This window comes from Pecten maximus, chromosome 13, assembly GCF_902652985.1.
Source record: "Pecten maximus chromosome 13, xPecMax1.1, whole genome shotgun sequence".
Classification (NCBI taxonomy): domain Eukaryota; kingdom Metazoa; phylum Mollusca; class Bivalvia; order Pectinida; family Pectinidae; genus Pecten; species Pecten maximus.
This window is the reverse complement of record NC_047027.1, coordinates 9,281,277-9,307,724: the sequence shown is the minus strand read 5'-3', so window position 1 is coordinate 9,307,724 and position 26,448 is coordinate 9,281,277. Positions and strand designations below refer to the sequence as shown.

Genomic DNA, 26,448 nt, shown 5'->3' with positions numbered 1-26,448 from the left:
TCATGTTAACGCGTTAAAACAAAAGCTACGACTTTAAACGCGTTAAACGAACAAAATTAAACGCGTTGAAATTCCAAGAAAACATCGTGTTAAGATTTACCGCGTTAAATGCTAACTCGTTAAATGTATCTCGTTTTTGACATGAACAACTTTTTATAGAATACGATCTTGAAATGAGATTTGAGGTTGATGACTTTGGCGAATATTGTCGACAAGAAGTCGGAATCCAACATTATAAGTTTGAGCTTTTAAGAAAATTGAATTTAAGCGAAATGGACTCCGAAAATGACCGCTTGGATAACACAGACTGATGTAGGCCTACAGATGGATGTTATACACGATACAATAATCAGTCATTCACCAATACACAAAATATAAATGTATTTACCATCCCCTACTCTTTACAAAAAAAGGAACACCGCATCAACATTAGTTTTTTTGTAAAATAATATGTCATTTTATTCGCAAATTAATATTCAAATATTGAAATTACGAGAAAGAAACTCGTATATACGAGAAATAATCTCTTTATTAGGAGAAATAAACTCGTATATACGAGAAAGAAACTCGTATAAACGAGAAATAATCTCGTTATTACGAGAAATAAACTCGTATATACGAGAAAGAATCTCGTTATTACGAGAAAAAAACTCGTATATACGAGAAATAATCTCGTATATACGAGATTTAAAAAAAAATTAATGATACCAACTGAGTTAATTTTATTCATTGGTCCTATTCGGCTTCCGTACATGAGAGAGGTAGGCGGAGCCTATTTTGGGTGTTGTAAGATGTAGTAATGAAATTTGAAAAGTCGAGTACTCTACTTCACCACCGATATACTATTTTTGTGACCATGATAATGAAAATAATTGCACAATTTTTTAATGTAATAAAAGATGGTAAGTTGGCCTATATTGAAAACTAGAAATGGCATTTACACCTCTAGCAATTTTTGTTTGTTTATGTTTTACGGCCAATCAACAACCAGGGTCATTTAGGGCCAAACAATATACTATCGTTTTTTTATTTTTAAAGTTAAAATCAGATAAAATTTGCCATTTTTAAAAGCATTCGTATTGTATTTAGATCATTATGATAAAAAGTTGGTTAAAAATGGTTAAATATATATATGTACGAACAGATTATGTGTATTTTGTGATATAAATAGAACGTCAAAGAGAGTAACGTAAAGACATCAAAGTCTATAGAATTGATCGATTTCATTCAAGTAGCTAAACATTAATATTGTTTTCGAATCCGCGGAACTGAAAAGGGTTTTCATATCCGGGACTCGAAAGTATTTATGATGAATGTGCTTGAAATTGGACATTCAATTAAAAAATGCTCCACTGTGAATTGAGCATCACATGCACAACACACCGGTGGATCCTCTCGTTTCAAAATGAACGAATGAGTGCCCGATACGGAGCCGAGAGAGGACGATTTCCTCTCTACGATCCTTCCGACTTGGTGTTGATATTTTAAGTTTCGGTTGTACTTTAAATAGTTTGTTGCTCGACTCGAGAGATCAGCGTTGCTGCCATTTACTCTGGATGGCAGAACTAATTATAGGTTTGAAATCTGTATATTGTAACAAAGTTACTCTGACTTAAGTCCAGCCAAAATAAATTTGATATGTGTGTATCAAATTGGGGCTATTAGGTCATCCCCTCTACAGAGCTAGAGGAGTTTAGGGGAGATTAACCTCAGACTGACCACTGCCTGGATATAAATAGCGAGCTCTACGTCATAAACAAGGGGGACAGAACAGCCACGTGCCGCTGAGGCAGTCTCCTCCCAATCCGGGACCCAATTCTATTGGTCAATTTGCAAATAGGTGTTAATGAGGGTCATATAAAAGGAGGTGCGCGCCTCCTTAGCACTTGTTAAGATAAGGAGACTGATAAGAGGTGGACACACGGATTTTGATAAGGATTATTGAGGTACATACCCATCATTAGCAGTGATACATCACAGGAGATGACTCAAGCTGTGTTATCAGGCTGTTGGGTAAATACATGATGTTATTCTGTAACTTGTTCTAAGGATCACGATTTACTATAAATTGCTCTTATATTATAATTAGTGCAATTATTGAGAATTTGTGATAACTTTGTATTTCATACACCATGGTTTACGTTATACAAGGGTATCACTAACCGTGGTAAGTCACTAACAAACCCTACTTATCAATAAACTAAACTACTTGTGTGTAGTTGTTAACTCCTTATCTCATCCTCAGGCATAAAGGGGAGGGGGTGATTTTTAGCTGCAGTGTCAGTGGTCACAGGAGTGACAGCAGTGATAATAAAATCACCACTTTGCCATGCCTGATTATTAGAACAACATACAGGATACCATCTGAAAAGTGATAACTCACTAAAAGAACATCATAAGATTGGGATTCAGTACTTAACTTAAATGTGGAGTGACAGACCAGAGTGCATTGCTATTGTGCTATTGATGAGGGATTCATGTGCTTAATGTGCAGTGCTATTGTGTAATATTCATGAAGGATTTATGTGCTTACTGTGCAGTGCTATTGTTTCATCGATGAGGGATTTATGTGCAAACTGTGCAGTGCTATTTTGTCATATTCTTGAGGGATTCATATGACTACTGTGCAGTGTTATTGACGGGGGATCTATGTGCTTACTGTGCAGTGCTACTGTGAAATATTTATGAAGGATTTATGTGCTTACTGTGCAGTGTTATTGTGTTATTGACGAGGGATTTATGTGATTACTGTGCAGTGTTATTGTGTTATTGACGAGGGATTTATGTGCTTACTGTGCAGTGCTATTGTGTTATTGATGAGGGATTTATGTAATTACTCTGCAGTGCTATTGTGTTATTGACGAGGGATTTAGGTGGAAACTGTGCAGTTTTATTGTGTTATTGACGAGGGATTTATGTGCTTACTGTGCAGTACTATTGGGTATATTGTGTGTTGCATTCATAAAGGATTGATGTGTTAACTGTATTTAATTAAGTTGGTGATTGTGTAGTGTAGTGTAGTGTAGCGAGTTTACGGTGTCTTATATTGTGTTATCTTGAAATATTACCCGATAAGGAGACAGGGATTTTCATGCTATGTCATTGTGTTGCCATTCTAAATTTCCGGTGTTTATACTTCTAGAGGAATTCTACTTTGAAATTGTTTACAACATCAAGTTTTCTTCACGTCTCTTGAAAAAACCGGGCATATATACAGTTTAGTTTTATATCCTTTACAATTACAAGAGTACGTGTGATCACAGTCTTACGGTTGACCAATGTGTTAGGTTTCATCAGCGGGAGTGACCAATAGTTATCACTGCCCAGGGTGAAACACGATCCCTCCCAGACACTGTAGGGGTTTGGTTGATTAACCACCAGCTGCGCGCAGGCCGAACGGGGAGGATGCACGCAAAGGAGCGGTAGGGTTTAGATATCCCGGGGACGCCCATTGTGGAAATCTAGGATACTGGACTCCGTTATTTTGGCCATATTTTGGATTACGGAACGACAGGATATCAAACTTTTATGTAAATATGTTTTTGGCACATAATAATTGTATATAATTGTATGTAATGAATCATGGTTTTCATTTAATTAAGGTGCTGGAATCGTTTACGTTTAGGGCTTGTAACACGTTATCATTGAACCAACCAGTAAAGTCTTTTATCGAGCCCTGGCTCATTGCACCAGTCTCAGATATCGAACACATGGATATATGGGAATGGTCAAGAGTCATTCAACAAGGCAGGAATAGCTATATATAGTTTAGCTACTCAATCGTCACGCTCATATGGTGGCAGCGGTACTACTACTACTCTGATTACAGAGTTATAAATATTTAATGATCACCACTTAACGACTACAGACGGTTGTCGACATATTCGACAGAAGCAAAAGGCAAGCAACCAAAGGCTGTTATATATATATATAGGTTAGATATATAGAGCTGGAGGCCGATTCGTCACAATATGGTATTTTCGTATTTGTTTGTTGCAGATTTAAAGCATGTTTCGCTTGGCAGTCAACAATTTCATTGCCTTTAATTCCGACATGGCTCGGAATCCAAAGTAATGTTATTTTGCTTTTTTTAATACGAGATATTAGACAAGGTTTTGTATGAGCATATTTTTAGGGTCTCGTAATTGTAAACTCTGAAGGACAGACAGAGTGTCGAAAGTGTCAGGGTTACATAAAATAGGATACTCGAAAGAGAAAGCATCAGTTAGGTTCTCCCGCCATTGCCCCTAAGCCACTGTCGTCTGGAGACGTGACCAGCCGATTGAAAATACAGGGACCATATTGCCACCCGTCTAGTCCAAGTCTGAAGCCAAAGTCGTGTGTTGCAGACTGGCATGTTTTAAAATCAATATCCAAACTACTCAACCACCAGGACCTTCTTCCCCGGATTTACGGGACGCAAACCACGACAAACGGTTTGGCTCAAAGTGGAGCTACTGGATTAGATTACTTTTGGTCTGGTTTCTCAACTTTGACCTCTCTAGCATGGTTTGACCTGACAAGAGCTTATACAGCTCTGGGCAGCAAAGCCCAAAGTTTCATTGAAACACTCAAGCTTCCGGACCACGGCAAGGTAGTAATCCTCCCGGAAGCAACTCTAGCAAAGTGGAAGGGCAAGTAACTCCATGCTATATGGATTGTAAGGGTTGCACAAATTTGTTTCAATATATACACTCATAAGCATAAACAATACTTGTTGTGTTGATCACATGTTTGCTGTCATATATATATATAATGAATATAATGAATACAATGATTATGTAATATATGTATCCACACATTATACTTGTTAATTAGTCTACTGAATTTGTTGTTAGGCAATACCTTGGTACACTAATACCAAAATAATATATTAATAGTGCAAGCAGTAGATGGTTTATGCGACAAGCTGCAACAATTGCTATAAATGTCAAGCACAATTTTAACGCATAAAAGGCAAAGTAAGAGATCAGTCATATAGGTATTAGGACGTCGCCGAAAATAGCACAACGGAATATAGGGCCACATCAAGATTAAATGTCCCGTCACAATATCAAATTCGACCAAAGTGAAATCATCAGGAGGAGGGAGGACTTTCATGTCTTGCAGACATATTTCTAATTTCCAGAACATAAATCATTTCTATATATGTGTGTCTATACAGGCATGAGAGATTAAGAAGATATTTCAAAGTTGTCCACATCATATATACTGTACCTCTCCAGAAATAAAACTATTCATTAACAAAACAGCTTCAATGGCTTCATGACATAATAAATGATCCGAGTGCGAGATCTTAGCACACGCCATTAAAAGATCTTTATTGCTCAAATGAAAGATCCTATTAAGCACTGCTATAATAAGCTAAATTAGTGCAAGAAACACAAACCAGTGCAGTCGGGTCATCTCTAAAGATCCTTATATTTAGGGAGTCTGATTAGGGGTGTCCTCCACCAGGGACAGGGGTTCCTACGTGTGTATATAGCGAGGGCCAAGTGCCCAAACTAAGGCTCTATTTTTGTTCTTATCTTATTCCTATCTAGTTTCTATTTTATTGAGATAATTTCGATTGTTTAGTGGAACAAAAACGTATCTCTAACATGGAGTGCTGATAAGGCAATCTCACTCGTAGTTGTAATTTATTAAAATCTAAAAATTGATAAATTTGAGATACGGCTTTTTACTTCTCAGCACTCCATGTCCTTGTTCCTCTAAACAATCGATTTGGCTACGGTGCTTTGATATAATATTTAGACTCGCTATTAGTATTATGAATATATGGATACTGAGAGTGGATGTCTACTGACTGTAATATTTTATCTGGAATATGTCATTATAACTTGAATAAACTTGAGGAATTGCAACTTCACTTCTGTGATATACTTATGGTACCGTCTTATGACGCATCATTACTTAATAGTTATGGCCGACTACGTTAATCGGTCATACTACCTACCAATTCCTTCTTCGAAATGTAGCTACATTGTATAATGAAAATTTGAAAGATGTGTTGAAAATGCATGACAGTTAATGTCACTGCTTTGAGTATTTTTTTTTATTTTATTAGCTCGTTTTTTCAAAGAAGAAGGGTAGCTAGAATCATTTTTTAATTCTATTAGTTCATTTTTTTAAAGAAGAAGGAGAGCTAATGTTGTCAACCCAGCTTCGGTTACGTTGGTTTTCAAATGTTATATAGCTTTGGTGTAAGCTATCTTTTTTTCATACTGGGTATGCTTAATTACCATGTCATGAAGTTGCGTTTTCCTGAACGTTTAATTCATTTGACTATATTTTACTAGAGTTATAAAATAAGTCTTTACACAAAATGCAACACAAAAAATATTTTTATGATAATCATACGGCAATCATGTGCCATTGGTCAGCAAGATTACAGCATGAAGAACGTTGTTTTGACAAACTTGTTCACTTATTGAGCTTTCTAAAAGTATCAAGTCCTGTTGAATAGATTATCAACCATAATGTATATTCTGTATATTCATGAATATATATTCGAATAAATGTTTGAACTAATTGTTGCAACAAGTGGGACGGGTAGCATTGATTACTGGTAAAAATGTTTGTATATATTTTCTGAAACAACGTAAAGTCAAACCTAGCTACAATTTCTGAACGTTAAAGTATACATATTGAAATACCTCCCCAATCTACTTTGGCACCGTTATCCAGGAATACCTTCAGGATCTCTTTATGAGTATTTACCGCCGAATACAGTATAAACACTACATCGGCAACAACCAACCAATTGAAAAAAAAGATTTTTGAAACATCCCCCGTGTATAGAAAGTTGAGCCAATGATAAAATGTCTGGCAGCCACTGAATGGCCAGTAACTTATGAAGTAATAAAATAGATATGTAGCCTGATAGGTAACTATCCGTTAGAAATGTTGATATAAATTTCTTAAGTCCGACTGAATTTTTTTCCAAAAGTTCAGGTAATGATAATTAACAGGTAAACATTTCAAATTTTGAGAATGTTTACTGCAAAATATGCCCATTTTCAAAATGGCTACCCTGGAGAAAATTTCAGCTGAACGACCCAACATTTCTTTTGGATAAGGTGTTATATGAGACCCAAAACTTTTGTTATAAACATTACTTGTCATATTGAATTCAAGAATTTGAATGAAATACTCAAAAACCTTAATACTTAAGTCAATGGAAAAACAATTGGTTGGTTGGTCCCTATCACATTAACATCGCATCAACATCATATTTCGTTGTGATGTTTTTTTTTTTTTTTTTAATTTCGCGTTAGTTTAAAGGTCAGACATACCTTGTGATTTTGGAACTTTTGCACAATAAGGGAAGTAGATTTATTTGATGCCTGAAAAGACTTAACAGGTTATTTAACCTATGAATTCTAATTACTTGCCATTCGATGATTTCACTCATTTTATAAACACTTTCCGTGAATTCAAATGTGTTAAGAGTCTCCGTTAAAGTATTTCGTATCTCATATACCATACGTATTTAGAGTACATGCAACGCAATCATTATTTGTTATTATAATCATACAGAAATGGTTCCTTTGTTTGACAAGTGTCAGACCGCGTTTGATACTAGTTTAAAACCAAAATTTGCATTCGTGAATGTGTAATAGATATTTAAACCGATTGTTGCGACAAATGGGACGACAACTATTGATAAGTGGTAAAAATATTTGTATTCATTTTCTGAAAATAAATAATGTGAAAACTAGCTATAATTCGTAAACGTGAAAGTAGATATATTAACAAACCTACCCTATCTGCATTGGCACCATGATCCAGTAATAATTGTACGATCTCTATATGCCCATCTTTCGCCGCACAACGCAAGCTATGATCCTGCAGACGAGAATCACCAACAGATTATTACAGTATAACTATCTCATATACCAGTATAACACATCAATACCACATCAATAACACATCCCGTTGATATATTTTTAGGTTTTTTCGTTTTTAGTTTTAATTTCGCATATATTACCACGTCAGTCATGCGTTGTTGTTTTGGTACTTTTGTACAATAAGACAATTATTGAAAGTTATATGATGACCGAAAAGGCTATCAAGATATTAAACTGATGGATTCTAATTATTTGCCGATTCGATGATTTCGCTCATTTGATTGATCCTTTCTATGAACTCATAGGTTGGGGAGTCGTCCTTTAAGTATTTCGTGTCTAATATATGATACGTGTTTACAATACATGCAACGCAGTCATTATTTGTGATGATAAGCATACGGCCATAATGGATAATTGGTCAACAAGGATACAGAAATGGTATATTTGTTTGACAAGTGCCAGATCATGTTGAAGAGTAGTTTCAACCAAAATTGATATTGGTAAATGTATCCTGAAATAGATGGTTGAAATGTTTGTATTTATTTTCTTAAACAAAATAATGTCAAAATTAGCCACAATTTGTAAACATTAAGATAGATATATAAATAAACACCTACCCTATCTACTTTGGCACCATGATCCAGTAATAATTGTACGATCTCGGTATAGCCATTTTTCGCTGCTGTAAACAAGGAACAGCCCTGCAGACGAGAATCACCAGAAATGAATATAGTAAGATAACTATCTCATATATCAGTATAACACTTCAATATCACATCAATGCCACATCCCGTTGATGTATTTTTAGATTGTTTTTAGTTTTTATTTCGCGTATATTACCGCGTCAGACATGCCTTGTGGTTTTGGTGCTTTTGTACAATTATACCAGTATCGAAAGTTATTTGATGACCGAAAAGTCTAACAAGTTATTAAACTGATGTATTTTAATTGCTTGCCAATTCGATGATTTTGCTCATTCCATAGATAATTTTTGTGAATTAAAATGTATAAGAGTCGCTGTTTAAGTATTTAGTATCGAATATATCATACATGTTTACTGTAAATGCAACACAATCAATATTTTTTATGATAATCATACGAATATCATGTGCCATTGGTCAGCAGGTTTACCGTATGGGAGACGTTGTTTCGTCAAACTTTTCTATTTATTGAACATTTTAAAAGAATCATGTCCTGTTGAATAGATGGTTCAACCATAATTTATATTCGTGAATGTATACTCAAATAAATACTTGAACCGATTGTTGCAACGAGTGAGACGGGGAAAATTGTTTGTATATATTTTCTGAAACAAGGTTATGTCAAACCTAGTTACAATTTCTGAACGTTAAAGTAGACAAATTGAAATACCTCCCCAATCTACTTTGGCACCGTTATCCAGGAATACCTTAAGAATCTCTTTACGAGTATTTACCGCCGAATACAGTATAAACCATACATCGGGAACAACCAACCAATTGAAGAAAAAAACAACAGATTTTTGAAAGATCCCCCGTGTATAGAAAGTTGAGCCAAGGATAAAATGTCTGGCAGCCACTGAATGGCCAGTATGTTATGAAGTAATGAAATAGATATGTAGCCTGATAGGTAACTATCCGTAAAAATGTTGATATCAATTTCTTAAGTCCGACTGATTTTTTTTCCAAAAGTTCAGGTAATGATAATTAACAGGTAAACATTTCAGATTTTTGAGAATGTTTACTGCAAAATACACCCATTTTCAAAATGGCTACCCTGGAGAAAATCTCAGCTGAAAGACCCAACTTTTTTGGGGATAAGGTGTTATATGAGACCCAAAAGTTTTGTTATAAACAATACTTCTCATATTGAATTCAAGAATTTGAATGAAATACACCAAAACCTTAATACTAAAGTCAATGAAATAACAATTGGTTGGTTGGTCCCTATCACATTAACATCGCATCAACATCATATTCCGTTGTGATGGTTTTTTTTTAATTTCGCGTTTGTTTAAAGGTCAGACATGCCTTGTGGTTTTGGAACTTTTGTATAATAAGGGAAGTATCGATATTTATCTGATGCCTGAAAAGACTTAACAGGTTATTTAACCTATGAATTCTAATTACTTGCCATTCGATGATTACACTCATTTTATAAATACTTTCCGTGAATTAAAATGTGTTAGAGTCGCCGTTTAAGTATTTCGTATCTAATATATCATACAAATGTACGTGTTTAGAGTACATGCAACGCAATCATTATTTGTTATGAAAATCATACGGCCATAATGAATAATTGGTCAACAAGGTTACAGAAATGGTACCTTTGTTTGACAAGTATCAGATCGTGTTGAATAGTAGTTTGAACCAAAATTTGTATTCGTGAATGTATAATCAAATAGATAGTTAAGTTTTTACTTGATCCGATTGTTGTATCAAATAGGACAGTGAATATTGATTACTGGTAAAATTATTTCCTAAACAAAATGTCAAACCAAGCTACAATTTATGAACGTGAAAGTAGATATTTTGAAACACCTACACTATCTGCCTTCGCACCATGAACCAGTAATACTTCCACGATCTCTCTATGGCCTTTTGCCGCCGGACAATCCAAGATTTTGTTCTGCAGACAAGAATCATCAGAAAGGAATACAGTATTATCACTATCTCATTTACCAGTATAACACTTCAATACCACATCCATACCACATCCCGTTGATATACTTTTAGTTTTAATTTCGCGTATATTACCACGTCAGACATGCCTTATAGTTTTGGTGCTTTTGTACAATTAGACCAGTATCGAAAGTTATTTGATGACCGAATAGTCTAACAAGTTATTAAACAGATGGATTCTAATTATTTGCCGATTCGATGATTTCGCTCATTTGATAGATCCTGTCTATGAACTTATATGTTTGAGAGTCGTCGTTTAAGTATTTCGTGTCTAATATATGATACGTGTTTACAATACATGCAACGCAGTCATTATTTGTTATGATAATCATACGGCCATAATGAATAATTGGTCAACAATGTTACAAACACGATACCTTTGTTTGACAAGTATCAGATCGTGTTGAAGAGTAGTTTCAACCAAAATCTATATTCGTGAATGTATCCTCAAATAGATGGTTGAAATGTTTGTATTTATTTTCTTAACCAAAATAATGTCAAAATTAGCCACAATTTGTAAACATTAAGGTAGATATATAAATAAACACCTACCCTATCTGCCTTGGCACCATGATCCAGTAATAATTGTACGATCTCGGTATAGCCATTTTCCGCTGCTGTATACAAGACAAAGTTCTGCAGACGAGAATCACCAGAAATGAATGTAGTAAGATAACTATCTCACATCTCAGTATAACACTTCAATATCACATCAATGCCACATCCCGTTGATATATTTTTAGTTTGTTTTTAGTTTTTATTTTGCGTATATTACCGCGTCAGACATGCCCTGTGGTTTTGGTGATTTTGTACAATTAGACCAGTATCGAAAGTTATTTGATGACCGAATAGTCTAACAAGTTATTAAAATGATGGATTCTAATTACTTGCCGATTCGATGATTTCGCTCATTCCATAGATACTTTTTGTGAATTCAAATGTATAAGAGTCGCTGTTTAAGTATTTAGTATCGAATATATCATACATGTTTACTGTAAATGCAACACAATCAATATTTTTTATGATAATCATACGGACATCATGTGCCATTGGTCAGCAGGTTTACCGTATGGGAGACGTTGTTTCGACAAACTTGTCTATTTATTGAACATTTTAAAAGAATCATGTCGTGTTGAATAGATGGTTCAACCATAATTTATATTCGTGAATGTATACTCGAATAAATACTTGAACCGATTGTTGCAACGAGTGAGACGGGTATAATTGTTTGTATATATTTTCTGAAACAAGGTTATGTCAAACCTAGTTACAATTTCTGAACGTTAAAGTATACAAATTGAAATACCTCCCCAATCTACTTTGCAACGTTATCCAGGAATACCTTCAGGATCTCTTTATGCGTATTTACCGCCGAATACAGTATAAACACTACATCGGGAACAACCAACCAATTGAAAAAAAAAAAGATTTTTGAAACATCCCCCGTGTATAGAAAGTTGAGCCAAGGATAAAATGTCTGGCAGCCACTGAATGGCCAGTATGTTATGAAGTAATAAATAGATATGTAGCCTGATAGGTAACTATCCGTAAGAAATGTTGATATAAATTTCTTAAGTCCGACTGAATTTTTTTCCATAAGTTCAGGTAATGATAATTAACAGGTAAACATTTCAGATTTTTGAGAATGTTTACTGCAAAATACACCCATTTTCAAAATGGCTACCCTGGAGAAAATTTCAGCTGAAGGACCCAACTTTTTTTGGATAAGGTGTTATATGAGACCCAAAACTTTTGTTATAAACAATACTTGTCATATTGAATTCAAGAATTTGAATGAAATTCTCCAAAACCTTAATACTAAAGTCAATGGAAAAACAATTGGTTGGTTGGTCCCTATCACATTAACATCGCATCAACATCATATTCCGTTGTGATGTTGTTGTTTTTTTTTAATTTCGCGTGTGTTTAAAGGTCAGACATGCCTTGTGGTTTCGGTACTTGTGTACAATAAGAGAAGTATCGGTAATTATTTGATGCCTGAAAAGACTTAACAGGTTATTTAACCTATGAATTCTAATTATTTGCCGTTCGATGATTTCACTCATTTTATAAATACGTTACGTGAATTCAAATGTGTTAGAGTCGCCGTTTAAGTATTTCGTATCTAATATATCATACGTGTTTAGAGTACATGCAACGCAATCATTATTTGTTATAATAATCATACGGTCATAATGAATAATTGGTCAACAAGGTTACAAAAACGATACCTTTGTTTGACAAGTATCAGATCGTGTTGAATAGTAGTTTCAACCAAAATTTGTATTCTTGAATGTGTACTCAAATAGATATTTAAACCGATTGTTGCGAAATGGGACGACAACTATTGATAAGTGGTAATTATATTTGTATTCATTTTCTGAAAATACATAATGTGAAAACTAGCTATAATTCTTAAACGTGAAAGTAGATATATTAACAAACCTACCCCATCTGCATTGGCACCATGATCCAGTAATAATTGTACGATCTCTATATGGCCATTTCCCGCCGCACAACGCAAGCTATCATCCTGCAGACGAGAATCACCAACAAATTATTACAGTATAACTATCTCGTATACCAGTATAACACATCAATACCATATCAATACTACATTTCGTTGATATATTTTTAGTTTTTTTGTTTTGAAGTTTTAATTTCGCGTATATTACCACGTCAGACATGCCTTGGTGTTTTGGTACTTTTGTACAATAAGACAAGTATTGAAAGTTATATGATACCCGAAAAGTCTAACAAGTTATTAAATCGATGATTTCTAATTACTTGCGAATTCGAAGATTTCGCTCATTTTATAGATCCTGTCTATGAACCTATATGTTTGAGAGTCGCCGTTTAAGTATTTCTATTTAATATATCATACGTGTTTACAGTACATGCAACACAATCATTATTTGTTATGATAATCATCGGTTGTGAATAATAAACCATAATGAATAATTGGTCAACAAGGTTACAGAAAGGGTACCTTTGTTTGACAAGTATCAGATCGTGTTGTATAGTAGTTTCAACCAAAATTTGTATTCGTGAATGTATAATCAAATAGATAGTTAAGTTTTTACTTGATCCGATTGTTGTATCAAATAGGACGGTGAATATTGATTACTGGTAAAATTATTTCCTGAAACAAAATAATGTCAAACCAAGCTACAATTTATGAACGTGAAAGTAGATATATTGAAACACCTACCCTATCTGCCTTGGCACCATGATCCAGTAATACTTGCACGATCTCTCTATGGCCTTTTGCCGCCGGACGATTCAAGATATCGTTCTGCAGACAAGAATCATCAGAAAGGAATACAGTATTATCACTATCTCATTTACCAGTATAACACTTCAATACCACATCCATACCACATCCCGTTGATATACTTTTAGTTTTAATTTCGCGTATATTACCACGTCAGACATGCCTTATAGTTTTGGTACTTTTGTACAATTAGACCAGTATCGAAAGCTATTTGATGACCGAATAGTCTAACAAGTTATTAAACTGATGGATTCTAATTATTTGCCGATTCGATGATTTCGCTCAATGGTATATTTGTTCGACAAGTGCCAGATCGTGTTGAAGAGTAGTTTCAACCAAAATTTATATTCGTGAATGTATCCTCAAATAGATGGTTGAAATGTTTGTATTTATTTCCTTAAACAAAATAATGTCAAAATTAGCCACAATTTGAAAACGTTAAAGTAGATATATAAATAAACACCTACCCTATCTGCCTTGGCACCATGATCCAGTAATAATTGTACGATCCCAGTATAGCCATTTGCCGCTGCTTGATACAAGGCACCCTTCTGCAGACGAGAATCACCAGAAATGAATACATTATGATAACTATCTCATATACCAGTATAACACTTCAGTACCACATCCCGTTGATATATTTTTAGTTTGTTTTCAGTTTTAATTTCGCGTATATTACCACGTCAGACATGCCTTGTGGTTTGGTACTTTTGTACAGTTAGACCAGTATCCAATCTAATTAAAATCTAGATGGTCATTCTCACTACGTTACATGAACATCTGACAACATCCCATTATGGGTCGCGTTCTGATGACCTCTGAGATGTGTGTATTTCAATTCCAGGGCGAATTGGCAATTTGTCGATGTCATCGAAGCAAAACATTTCGTCACAGCACGCATCTGAAGCAAACCATTGCGGCACGATATAAAGCTATATCCTTTCTGGGACGAAATGACTTGAAACAAATTAACAGCTTATATACAAGCTATGCACTCTAGTCATGCTAATTCGGACATATAATATTCACTTCCAAGATTCTGGAAGTAGTCATTTGATTGTGGCTAATACAAAAGGTCACCCTGACGTGACCCCTTATTGGATGTTCTTAGATGTTCAAGTAACGTAGTGAGAATGACCATCTAGATTTTTATTAGATTGATAACACTGAAGACTTCCAATATCGGGACATAAACGTTGATATCGATCGTAGTTTGCACAAAAGTGCAACCTTGTATCCAAATTAAAAAAAAAAAATAGGAAATAGGACTTTTTGGATAGGGAATTAACTCATTTATTTTGCTGTGTACCTGAATAATTTCCGTGATAAATAGGGAAAAAGTTCGATTATAAAGCCAAAAACGCCGGAGTAAGGCCTTTTTCCGGACAATAAATAAACGTTTTTCAAGGGAATTGTTCAATCAATAAGATGCATAGGACTTTTCAGATGTATATTGATATACCCTTTCCATTGATTTAAGATACGTCGTTGAAAAAGGCGATGTAGAGGGTTCACTTTGCAAAAATATATAAGTGTTAATGATACTGCATTTACCAGTCACGTGACCTAACTAAATAGGGGTGTGACCTAAGAGGGCCTTCGTTCGACATAAGACAATGTGTACTTTTATTTGATATGCTTATTGAGCACGTGAAACATTGTAATTAGGGAAATAAAGACATGGAAAAATTAGTGTCGATGTTAAGGTGCTTATGAAATGGAGGAAGGACAACATCAACAGTGATTCGTCTAAATTATTGATTGATTTAATGAATACTTTAAGTTTAAATGACGGTGATATTTACACGTCAGCACTGCCTTGTATCTTTATTTCATTTTGTATAACGATACCAATGTCAATACCTATATTTTGCCTTATTCGTCTCTTAATCATAGGCTTTAATTTGAATTAAATACAATAGTTTCGTTGGAAAAAAGAATTATCACTGTTTCGAAGAACGAATGTCATTGCAAAACAAATTTAGGAAAAACACATTCAAAAGCATAACAGAGCTATGCACGGATGATGAGTTGACCGTTCTTAAATTTTAGTAGCAAATGTGACAACAAATTTCAATGAATAGTGAAGTACGTTTATATTATTTTTCCGTTATAGATTATGAACTTTAATACATATACACTAATGGCTTAGTATCCGGCTTAGTACCACGTTCCAGAAATAATTTTACAATAGCATATCAAATGAATAAAGATTCGCCATCACATCACATGGACATCACTTCCCGTTGTTGTCTCAATGATTTTGACGTTAAATATCGCGTATGTTTACACGTGGTTATCCTCCTGTGGTTTTAATAGTTAATAGTATGGTTAAGATCGATCATGACTTATGGGTCATACTATATTCTTTCATGTTTGCACTTGCAAGTTTTTTCTGATCTGCAGATTTGATCTCTCATATCGTTTATTTGTTTTAATGTCGTGTACTGGTGTATGATTACCTGTTGCTTTATACCCAATATGACACTATTCGAAATAAATCAACGTTTTAAGACGGTCACAATTCTTTGTTGATCTGATAAGCTGAAAAAATGCTAACTTTTGTTTTTCAGAATTAACTATCCAGTTAAAAAGATTCCTTAAAGCTTCATATCTGGCATAATAGTTGTTTTAATTAAATGTATATTTGTGTTTGGTTATTTTGATAGAAATTTGAACGGAGTAACATAATCTTTATTCAAAGCAAAAACGTCAATAAAACTATTTGATCAATCTAATTAAAATCTAGATGGTCATTCTCACTACGTTACATGAACACCTAACAACATCCCATAAGGGGTCACGATCCGATGACCTCTGAGATGTGTATTTCACTTTCAGGGCGAATTGGCATTTTGTCGATATCATCGAAGCAAAACATTTCGTCACAGCATGCATCTGAAGCAAACCATTTTGGCACAGTATATAGCTTAATGCTTAATGGGACGAAATGACTTCGGAATTCGGACATATAAAATTCACTTCCAAGATTCTGGAAGTAGTCATTTGATTGGCTAATACAAAAGGTAACCCTGACGTGACCCCTGTATGTGATGTTGTTAGATGTTCATGTAACGTAGTGATAATGAACATATCGATTTTAATTAGATTGCTATTTGATTTGCATTGCATGGACATTATTGGATCTACTTTTCATCTTTACAGTATGATAGCGAAATAATCAAAATAATATAGGTTATTATAACAAGACGTCAGTGCTATATTCTTTTACAAATATGTTTCAAAGCGGGTGTTTTTTCGTCGAAATTAACAATTTACGACAATGTTTTTCTAAAAATGTCCTATCCTGCATAATAAATGTTTTGATTTAAATTTTCATTTGTATGTTTAGAGTTTATCTTTTTTATTCTGAGCACCTCGTCTCTCATCACATTAATAACGTCAATAACGCTTATAGCAGCAGACGATTGAGGCCTGTCGAGTGGCGGTCATCATGTCAGAGAGCTACATCTTGAGATAGAGAAGGTAAGTGTTTCCTCTAGACCTAGCAGGTGTAACAGTTAACAAAATGGGAAATACAAGGAGGACGGTAGGATCATCTAGTGATTGGGAGTTGATAAGGTTATACATATTCGCATGAACCTTCATAATTATACGCACAATTGGCGTGACGGAATAAAAAATATATTGTAACAACTGTAGCCAGGTCACCATGCAGTAGATTAATATGGTCACGACATAATTCTTTGCTATTCATGCCAAACTTCCAAAATCGTGATGGTCGTAAGCAAATTGTAGCTCGATGGCCTTTAATCAAAAAAATAGTTTCATTGGAAGAAAAGAGTTAGCATGGTTTCGTAGAACGCGTGTCATTGCAACAAAAAGTTAGGAGAAACATATTCAAAAGCAAAATCACGACAGTGATGATGATTTGGTCCTCTTTAAATTATTTACCAAATGTGATAAAAAATATCAATAAATGGTGAGGTAAATTCACAATAGTTTCTTAATATATATTTGGTATTTATTATGAACTTTAATGTCGATACATTGAAACACTTACATTATCCGGATTGGTACCACGATCCAGTAATAATTTTACAATGTTAATGTGACCCTTTGTCGAAGCCGCCTGCAAGGCACTGGACTGCAAAGAGAAGACATCTCAAATGAATTAAGTATCTCAAAAACCTCACATGAACATCACTTCTCGTTGTTGATTTTGACGTTAAATATCGCATATGTTTACATGTGGGTATCCTCTTGTGGTTTTAATAGTATCAGTATGGTTAGCATCGATCATGACTGTCTCACAATATGCTTTAAACTCAAGTCTATTTCAATCAAAAGCTATTCTTATAACATCATTTATGATTTTTGATGTACTGTACGGGTGAGATTGGTCTCCACGAAAACTGGGTCCACGTCCCGTGTCTGGGTACACTGATGATCTGACCACATTTCTGAGACAGGAAAGGGTCAAACTTTTTTTACAACTCAATAACCGAATCAGACACTATACCATCTGGCACAAGAAAATGGAATACCATCTTCAACAACATAGACAACCTGATGTGGTGTAAAATATATCAAATGTCTTTCTGTGTTACAACAAATACAAAATAGTGGTTTCAGTTCAGAGTAATTCACCATATTGTAACAACAAACTCACTTCTTTTTTTAAATTGGACTAATTGCCTCCCCTCTATGTATACTAGGCAACTCTGAGCCAGAAACAATGACACAAATATTATGGGAATGTGATGAAGTGTAAAGTTTACTTGAAAGTTTTGATACATTATCGGAAGCTGTTTTAATTCCTTTCTCAGTAAACAAAACATGTTTTCTATTTGGCCTTTTACATCATAATGTTTCTTCTTAGTAATGAAGTGGATAATGATATCATAATTATCATAAAGTAGTATATTTATAGAATGAGATGTTTGCATAAATCATTAAATATTAAAGTTCATATTAATTTGATAAAAGATAATTTTATGAATCAAAAATACATCGCCACCGGCAAAAATGAAAAACCCAACAGAACTTCAATTTGAAAATGAATGGAGAAAATGGGACAAACTAATTACCCTATATTGCTTAATTCATCAGATATAGTTAGTATTGTGAATGTTATGTATTTATTCAGTTATTGGTACTTGTATAAGTATCACTTGTTTCTGTCTCAGCCTCATACCTTCAAAACGCCGAAATGTTATCTATGTAATATAGTTTTATAATGTAAAACATATACATGAATATCTATTTGTGTGAGTGTTTGTTTAGTACTGTTTTTCCATCTCGCCTCAACCTACCCTTTTTATTATTCTCCCATTTATCTATGATTCTTTACTCTTGTTCTTGTAATGTTTCCTCGGCAGTTATTAACTGAAATTCCTTTTTTCTTATAAATGCAATGCAATGTACAGATTACTTTTTAAATCTGCATTTATCTTCTAGATTTTCCTAGTGTGCTATGTATATGTGTGCATATAAACCTTGAGTTGTGTGTACTAATTTAGAATGTTTGATCTGACATTTGTTTGTTTATGTATGTGTCTTTGTGAGCATACAAATAAGATACATACACAAATATATCATACAGGATATGTGTACATGTTTATGAGTATTTATATATCATAAGATGGATGTAAATGCAAGTATGCATATGAAATATATGTTTATATAAGATTGTGAGTTAGTTTACAAGTAACATATGTATTTCTCATACATGATGGTTGGTTTGGTTTTATTTGTTTAACGTCCTATTGACAGCTAAGGTCATTTAAGGACGGCCTCCTGTGTTCGCGATATGCAAACGCGATATGCAAACGTGTGTTGAATACGTAGATAAACAATAACAAATATAAACTCGTAACATTTCTAATCAATTTAATATCACCGTGAAATATATTATCAGTCTACAAAACCCAAATCTGTTCAAGTTTTTACTTAACCAATTGTTGTGTCAAATGGGACTGGGAATATTGATTACCTGTAAGAAAAGTTTTATATATTTCCTAAAACAAAATAAACGTAGATATATTGAGACAGTAATAATTAGACGATCTCAGTATGGCCCCTTGCCACCGCACCCTCCAAGAAATAGGACTGGAGACAGGAATAACCAGAAATGAATACATTATCATCACGTTATCATATACCAGTATATGACATTAACATCGCATCCCGTTCATATATTTTCAGTTTGTTTTTAGGTTTATTTCGCGTATATTACAACGTCAGACATGCCTTATAATTTTGGTACTTTGGTACAATTAGACAAGTATCGAAAGTTATTTGATGACCGAATAGTCTAACAAGTTATTAAACCGATGGATTCTAATTACTTACCGATTTGATGCTTTCGCCCATTTTATATATCCTTTCAATTCACTCATATGTTTGAGAAGCGCTTTTTAAGTATTTCGTCTCTAATAGTTAAGTATTTCGTCTCTAATATATCATACGTCTTTACAGTAAATGCAACACAATCAATATTTGTTATGATAATCATACGGTCATAATGAATAATTGGTTAACAAGGTTACTAAAAAGGGTACCTTTGTTTGACAAGTGCCAGATCGTGTTGAATAGTAGTTTCAACCAAAATTTATATTCGTGAATGTATACTCAAATAGATATTTAAACCAATTGTTGCAATAAATAGAACGAACAATATTGATCACTGGTAAAAATGTTTGTATTCATTTTCTCAAACAAAATAAGGTCAAATTAGCTACAAATTGAAATCGTTTAAGTAGATATATTGAAACACCTACCCTATCTGCCTTGGGACCATGATCCAGTAATAATTGTACGATCTCTGTATGGCCTCCTCCCACCGCTGTATTCAAGTTAAGGTGCTGCAGACCAGAATCACCAGAAATGAATACATTATTATCACTATCTCATATACCAGTATATTACAATAACATCACATTTCGTTCATATATTTTCAGTTTGTTTCTAGTTGAAAATTTCGCGTATATTTACACGTCAAACCTGCTTTGTGCTTTTGAAACTTTTGTTACAATTAAACTAGTATCGAAAGTTGTATGATGCATGAATAGTCTAACAAGTTGTTAAAACGATTGATTATAATAACTTTTGTACAGACCCGTGTACGTTCGCAGTTCCGATTTAAGCGTAGCGTTTCCGTAGCACTTCCGTAGTATTACCGTATCACTACCGTAGCATTTCCGTAGCATTACCGTAGCATTTGCGTTTACCTATTTTCACTCGCTGACCGTCTCATAACCGTTCGGTAGAAAATTTTGCGGAGTGTATTTTTTATCGAAACGAAATTTAGTTAAATATACTTACCGAACGTCACTAAAGCATAGTAGCGACCGCAAATAATTTAATAAGGAGGTGAGACTTAAATATATATGGTTATACACCTTTCTGTATCTTTGTTTAGAAAAAATAACACTCTCACAAAAAACAAGTCAAGTCACGTGGTCCATCGATCTTAGTGTGATAAAAAAATGGCGGATCCTAGTATAGTAGTCGACGCATTACGATGGAAACGAAGATCGTGTCAAATAAACAATATTTCCTTTACTGTGCTATAGTCAAACCTTTAAAACAGTTCCGTGTAATATGCACTGGTCAGGCTACATGTATAGGGTACAAATGGTCCAGACAGTATCACACAGGTAAACTAGGGTAGTTAGACTTAATTGTCAGCGATGATACAAACAACACAGCATGCTGTACACTGGTCAACTAAAGGTACAGTATTCTGTGGACCAAGTGATACTAGGTGTGAAAGGTAGAACAATAAGAGATAATTATGACCTACAGGTAAGGCTATAGACTGCTTCATAAAACTTGGCTTCCAACATTAATGAGAATGTCATCGTGATCTACGGAGTTATTCATTATTTATTTCAGTTTTAAAACCCAAAGGTCTAATCACAAAATTGATAACAAATTGATAAAATCAGAGACCGTATAAATGTGATATATATTTCTCTCGGTAAAACTACGACAGGAAATTCAAATCTATATCTTCGGATCAAATGTATGTCTCTAATAAAGAATAACAAGAGTAAATTAATTACATATTAAGGGCAAATACGGTATATAAAGTACATACGCATGTGAAATAGAACTGATGTCCTAAATAGAAATCATCCAGATAATCAAGTTAGTCTTGTTATGAACAGTAAAAAAAAGACTTAATTCTGAAAACAAATCTTCGTCCGACATAAATCTCTCAAAAAAAAACTGTCAGGAATATGACAAACGTAGTTTTAATTAATTAGGACTCTTTTACGAACATTACAATTTCTTACAATAATCTAGCATTTACAGGGATAAAGCAGGGTTGAGCTACTCGACCTAGTAAAAAAAAGGTGTGGAACTAAAAAAGTTAAAGTGTCCTGTAAAAGTTCGATCAAGCAGGTTATGTACAGATTTTAATAAAGATATATGTATTAATGCCTACATACCAGACTAGGTAAGTTGAATTGTGTACAAAACATGTAATATAGACTATGTTCGTTTAATTTTGATTTAAACACGTAAAAGATGTAAAAGAGAGGGTTAATCATTTGAATCGCGTAGTTTAAGGACTGATATTATACAGATATTTTTTGCATCATCACACTAACATCATCGTCAAAGTTGGAATAGCAAAAACTTTTCTTCGCGGCAACGTTGCTTTACTTCATTAAGAAACACATCCGCTGCTAGTTTGATAGAATTTTATAATTATTGGTATGCACAAAAAATATTTGCTTTGGTGTCTTTTCTAAAATTGTTATTTTGTAAAAAAAAAATTAAAAATAATAAAAAATAACACACACGCCCTCACACATATACACAGATTTAAATAACAGTCATACAAGACACTTGTTAATACTTCTATTATAAAAAGCATACATTTGTAATTTAAACTCTTGAGATGGTGATGGTTTCATGATGTATGTAAACTTAATAAATTTCGATTTTTACTGTGAATATCTAAGATTTGTTATAAGTAGCCTCTATAAATTAATTTCAATCATTATTGTATCAGTCATATTCAACTTGACATTTTCATATTTTCTTTCATGAAAGTAAGAACAGGCTACTGCTATAGTTTAAACTCACTCAGGTGTAAAATTTGATATGTTAGCCAGGTAATACAGGTAAATTTCTGTATGTTGGCTAAGTGAGAATAAGCCATAATTGGACCCCGGGGGGGGTTAATTGGGGACAGGTCACCTGGCCAGGTATATCACGTGCCAGACATAAAAGAGCAAGACTGATCGGCATCTTACAGGTAAAGTGTGATAGGATGCATGTCCTCAAGGCTGTGGGGTTGCATATTGCGCCCAGTTGGCCATTGGCAACAGGCCTTTCATAGATGTTTGGCTTCAATGTAATATACCTGTGATCTGGACATGTACATGTCTCAAGATCTGTCGACAGAACATACAATGTATAATATCATATAGATGACTTGTACTGTAAAAAAACCTTTCAAGTTGAGAATAGCAATGTAAAAGAAACTTTAATAAATTAACATTCAATTAAAATTTAAAATATTAACATTTTGTTTGAAAAAATCTTTACATGAAGTACATGTACACCTGAGTCAGCCATTATTAGGCCTCTGACACAAACTGATGTATTGTAATAGAAGCATGTAAATGATTAAAATGATCGCAAACAGCATAAAAATTAATTTCAAAAGTAGATTCTTCACTCTACACTGTTGAAGTCTTTATATATTGAATCAAAGTATTACCGGGTTATGTCCTTTGTGATAATAAGTTTAAAAAAAACTATTGTGCACTAATTAGGGCTTTTCACCTAAGTGGTGAAAAGACCTATTGTTTCTGTTATGTTTATTATTATTAGGGCTTTTCACCTAAGTGGTGAAAAGACCTATTGTTTCTGTTATGTTTATTATTATTATTACAAGCTAACCGGTAATAAGTATTTATATATTTAAAAAAAAACTACTGTATATATCACCTGTGTTCATTGAAGAATAAAACAATCTGTGTAAGATAGTTTTTTATTCGGGGAAAACAAAGTATTTCTGCGATAAAGCACTCGACAAAGTCTGAGTGCATATAATCCAACAAAAAAGTGATGTACATGATTTTTTTGATTTTTTTTTCTATTTATAGTAACATTATCCTTGACCTTTGACTTTCAAGCCTGAAGCTACATGTAGTATTCTAAGCAAATACTTTCTTTAGTAGCAGTGATCTTGACCATCGGGCCCTTATAAGTTATCCTTGAAAGCAGACACAATGTAGAACTTGATAATTTCTAATAAGCATAATCAGCTCAGCTGAATTCATAATATATTGTACTTCAACTGATTTTCAATTGATAGAAATAGTGACATTGACCATTGACCTGCAGGCCTGAAAGAGTAATTAAGTTATTGTGCAGCAACCAAACAAGATGCCTATGGACCTGTATCAATGACCTGCTTCTCTGGACCTCTTGCCTATTTGAGAAAAAAGTGTTTCAATATTTTAGCATGTTTAACTCCTGTGACTGTGAATGTATGTCAAGGTCATTCATTTTAACAAACTTTGCATCACTTTACCACAGCATACTACAGGCCCAATATCAGGTCACTTGGCCTCTGGGTTATTGAGTAGAAGATTTTCAAATGTTTGCATGTTTGGCCCCTGTGCCCTATAACAAGTAATGCTCTAGCACAAGTTTGAAAACATTGTGATCTGACAAATCAGCAAATTCAAGATGTCCAACACCATCAGTATGGGAATTTTTAAAGAAACTCAATCATTCAACATAAAAGGAAGTGACAGAGCATGTCTATATTTATTATAGCCATGCAAAATATTGATGTATTGCAAAACAAAGGAATTCTGCAAAACCACCAATTCTCAAAATTCACCTAAATATGACCAAATTTTACCCAAAGGAAACTGGGAAGATATAGAAATGAGAAGAAAAAATTTAACAGAAAGAATTATAAAGAACCTTTTGAGGGACTTTAACTAAAGAGATACTGTATTATGGAAAAAAAATAATCAGAAATATACAAATAAGAACACTTTACTATATAAAAGTTATATCTGATTGATATGAATAAGTCCCCTATCCCCACAATGGAAAGTAAAACAACCATAATTAAATCATGGAAACAGAAATGACTTTGTAAAGTTTTGAATCTTCTGTAACTTTAAGATTTCTTGAACTTGATAAATTTGAGAAATGAAGTCAATGACACTAAACAAAATAAACACTTCCAGATGCATATGTATCATCAGATGTATATTAATTATGAAGTGCAAAACAATGGGGAAAAAATGAACTATAAACTGCTAGAATAGCTAGAACCCTATAAGACTTATATAGGAAAGAAAATAAAGGGACACAACTCTTCATGTTAGTGGCAATCCAGCCCTGAATTTAATATGTGATGATTGTCTTTTGAGAATGTGTTCCTAAACCAAAGTCAATAGAGCTTACATGTGTCTAACTTTCGGTGTTTGGGCCAGAGGAAACTCTGGCTACTCATTCTCATCAAGGGCCTTTGACGTGTTAGAAGGTGAGATTGCCAGATCGAATAAGAAAATCTGATAAAAAAGTATTGCAGTGTTTTTGGATGGATCCACCAATATTTAACAAAATTGTTTTCGTATTATTAAAGCAAACTTATATATTTTCTGTAATTATTTTCATTACAGATTTCAGAATTGAAGGAAATGCTTATGTTTGAGTTGATCCAAGAGATATAACACAGTATTCTAAAAAATATGTGTATTAATCATAATTGGCACAGAAAAATGTCAACACACAATATGATGTGGAGTGCATTGGATGTTGAAAGCTTAATTCCTGCTCTGTAGTCAAGTTGTCAAGAATCATATCCTTTTACATACAATGTATATATATATACATATTTGACTTTAATAGTTGTAGTGAGGATTTATAACAAAGAAAAAAAAATTCCACAGAGAATAGTGTGGAAATAAAGATGAACTAAATTAAAAAATGTAGACAATACAATCTCGTGATTTGTGTAAAATGATCTTAATTTTACATCTTCATAATGTGTTAAATTTACAGTCTATCAGAATTGACAGAGAAAAACATTCCATACATACATATGTTTTCGTATGTTTTTACTGTTGTCATTCCCTGTTGTGTGCAGTATGTAACACCTCATCTTCAATAACCAAAGTTTTATTTCTAAAACCATATTTTCATGACTTAGACTTGATAGGCCAAATAGAATAAAAGCTTTGTTTCTACTAACCCATCATAACCTTAAAAAGATTTCCCCCAAATCAGTTTTTTTCCTAAATTGCAAATATTTGTTACCTTTGTGTAGTTGATTCCTGTTTAACTGTCAGTAATACAAATTTACAATGTATATGTAGATCAATTACACTTAAAATATAGATATCTCTAGGTTTTCCATCCATAGGTTATATCTGTTGCTTAAACAGTTCAATGAACTGTTACATTGTTCTATTTCAGATTTTCCTGTGTTGAATTGTTTCACTATTTCAAATTTTCCTGTGTTGAATTGTTTCACTATTTCAAATTTTCCTGTGCTGAATTGTTTTTGCGAGATTAAAAAAAAAAAATCCTACCCACCATTAACTGGGTACCCTCTTTTCCATTTACCTGTTCGTAGAAACAAACAAGCTTTCCAATTAGTGCGTGTCTTTTTTAAGAGTATCTAATAAAATTGTGTATTACATATGGGTAG

General features: G+C 33.6%; 1 protein-coding gene across 1 annotated transcript in view; it reads right to left on the bottom strand.

The window, feature by feature from the left end:
* Window positions 1–6,365: 6,365 nt before the first annotated feature.
* LOC117340413 (ankyrin repeat domain-containing protein 50-like) overlaps window positions 6,366–26,448 on the bottom strand; it is a 56,968-nt gene continuing 36,885 nt past the window's right edge. The window contains exons 6-12 of the mRNA XM_033902175.1: window positions 14,252–14,335; window positions 12,960–13,043; window positions 11,063–11,146; window positions 10,374–10,457; window positions 8,468–8,551; window positions 7,765–7,848; window positions 6,366–6,455 (exon numbers count right to left, since the gene is read on the bottom strand). Coding sequence (XP_033758066.1) covers window positions 6,366–6,455; window positions 7,765–7,848; window positions 8,468–8,551; window positions 10,374–10,457; window positions 11,063–11,146; window positions 12,960–13,043; window positions 14,252–14,335 — 594 coding nt within the window. The remainder of the gene's footprint in view (window positions 6,456–7,764; window positions 7,849–8,467; window positions 8,552–10,373; window positions 10,458–11,062; window positions 11,147–12,959; window positions 13,044–14,251; window positions 14,336–26,448) is intronic.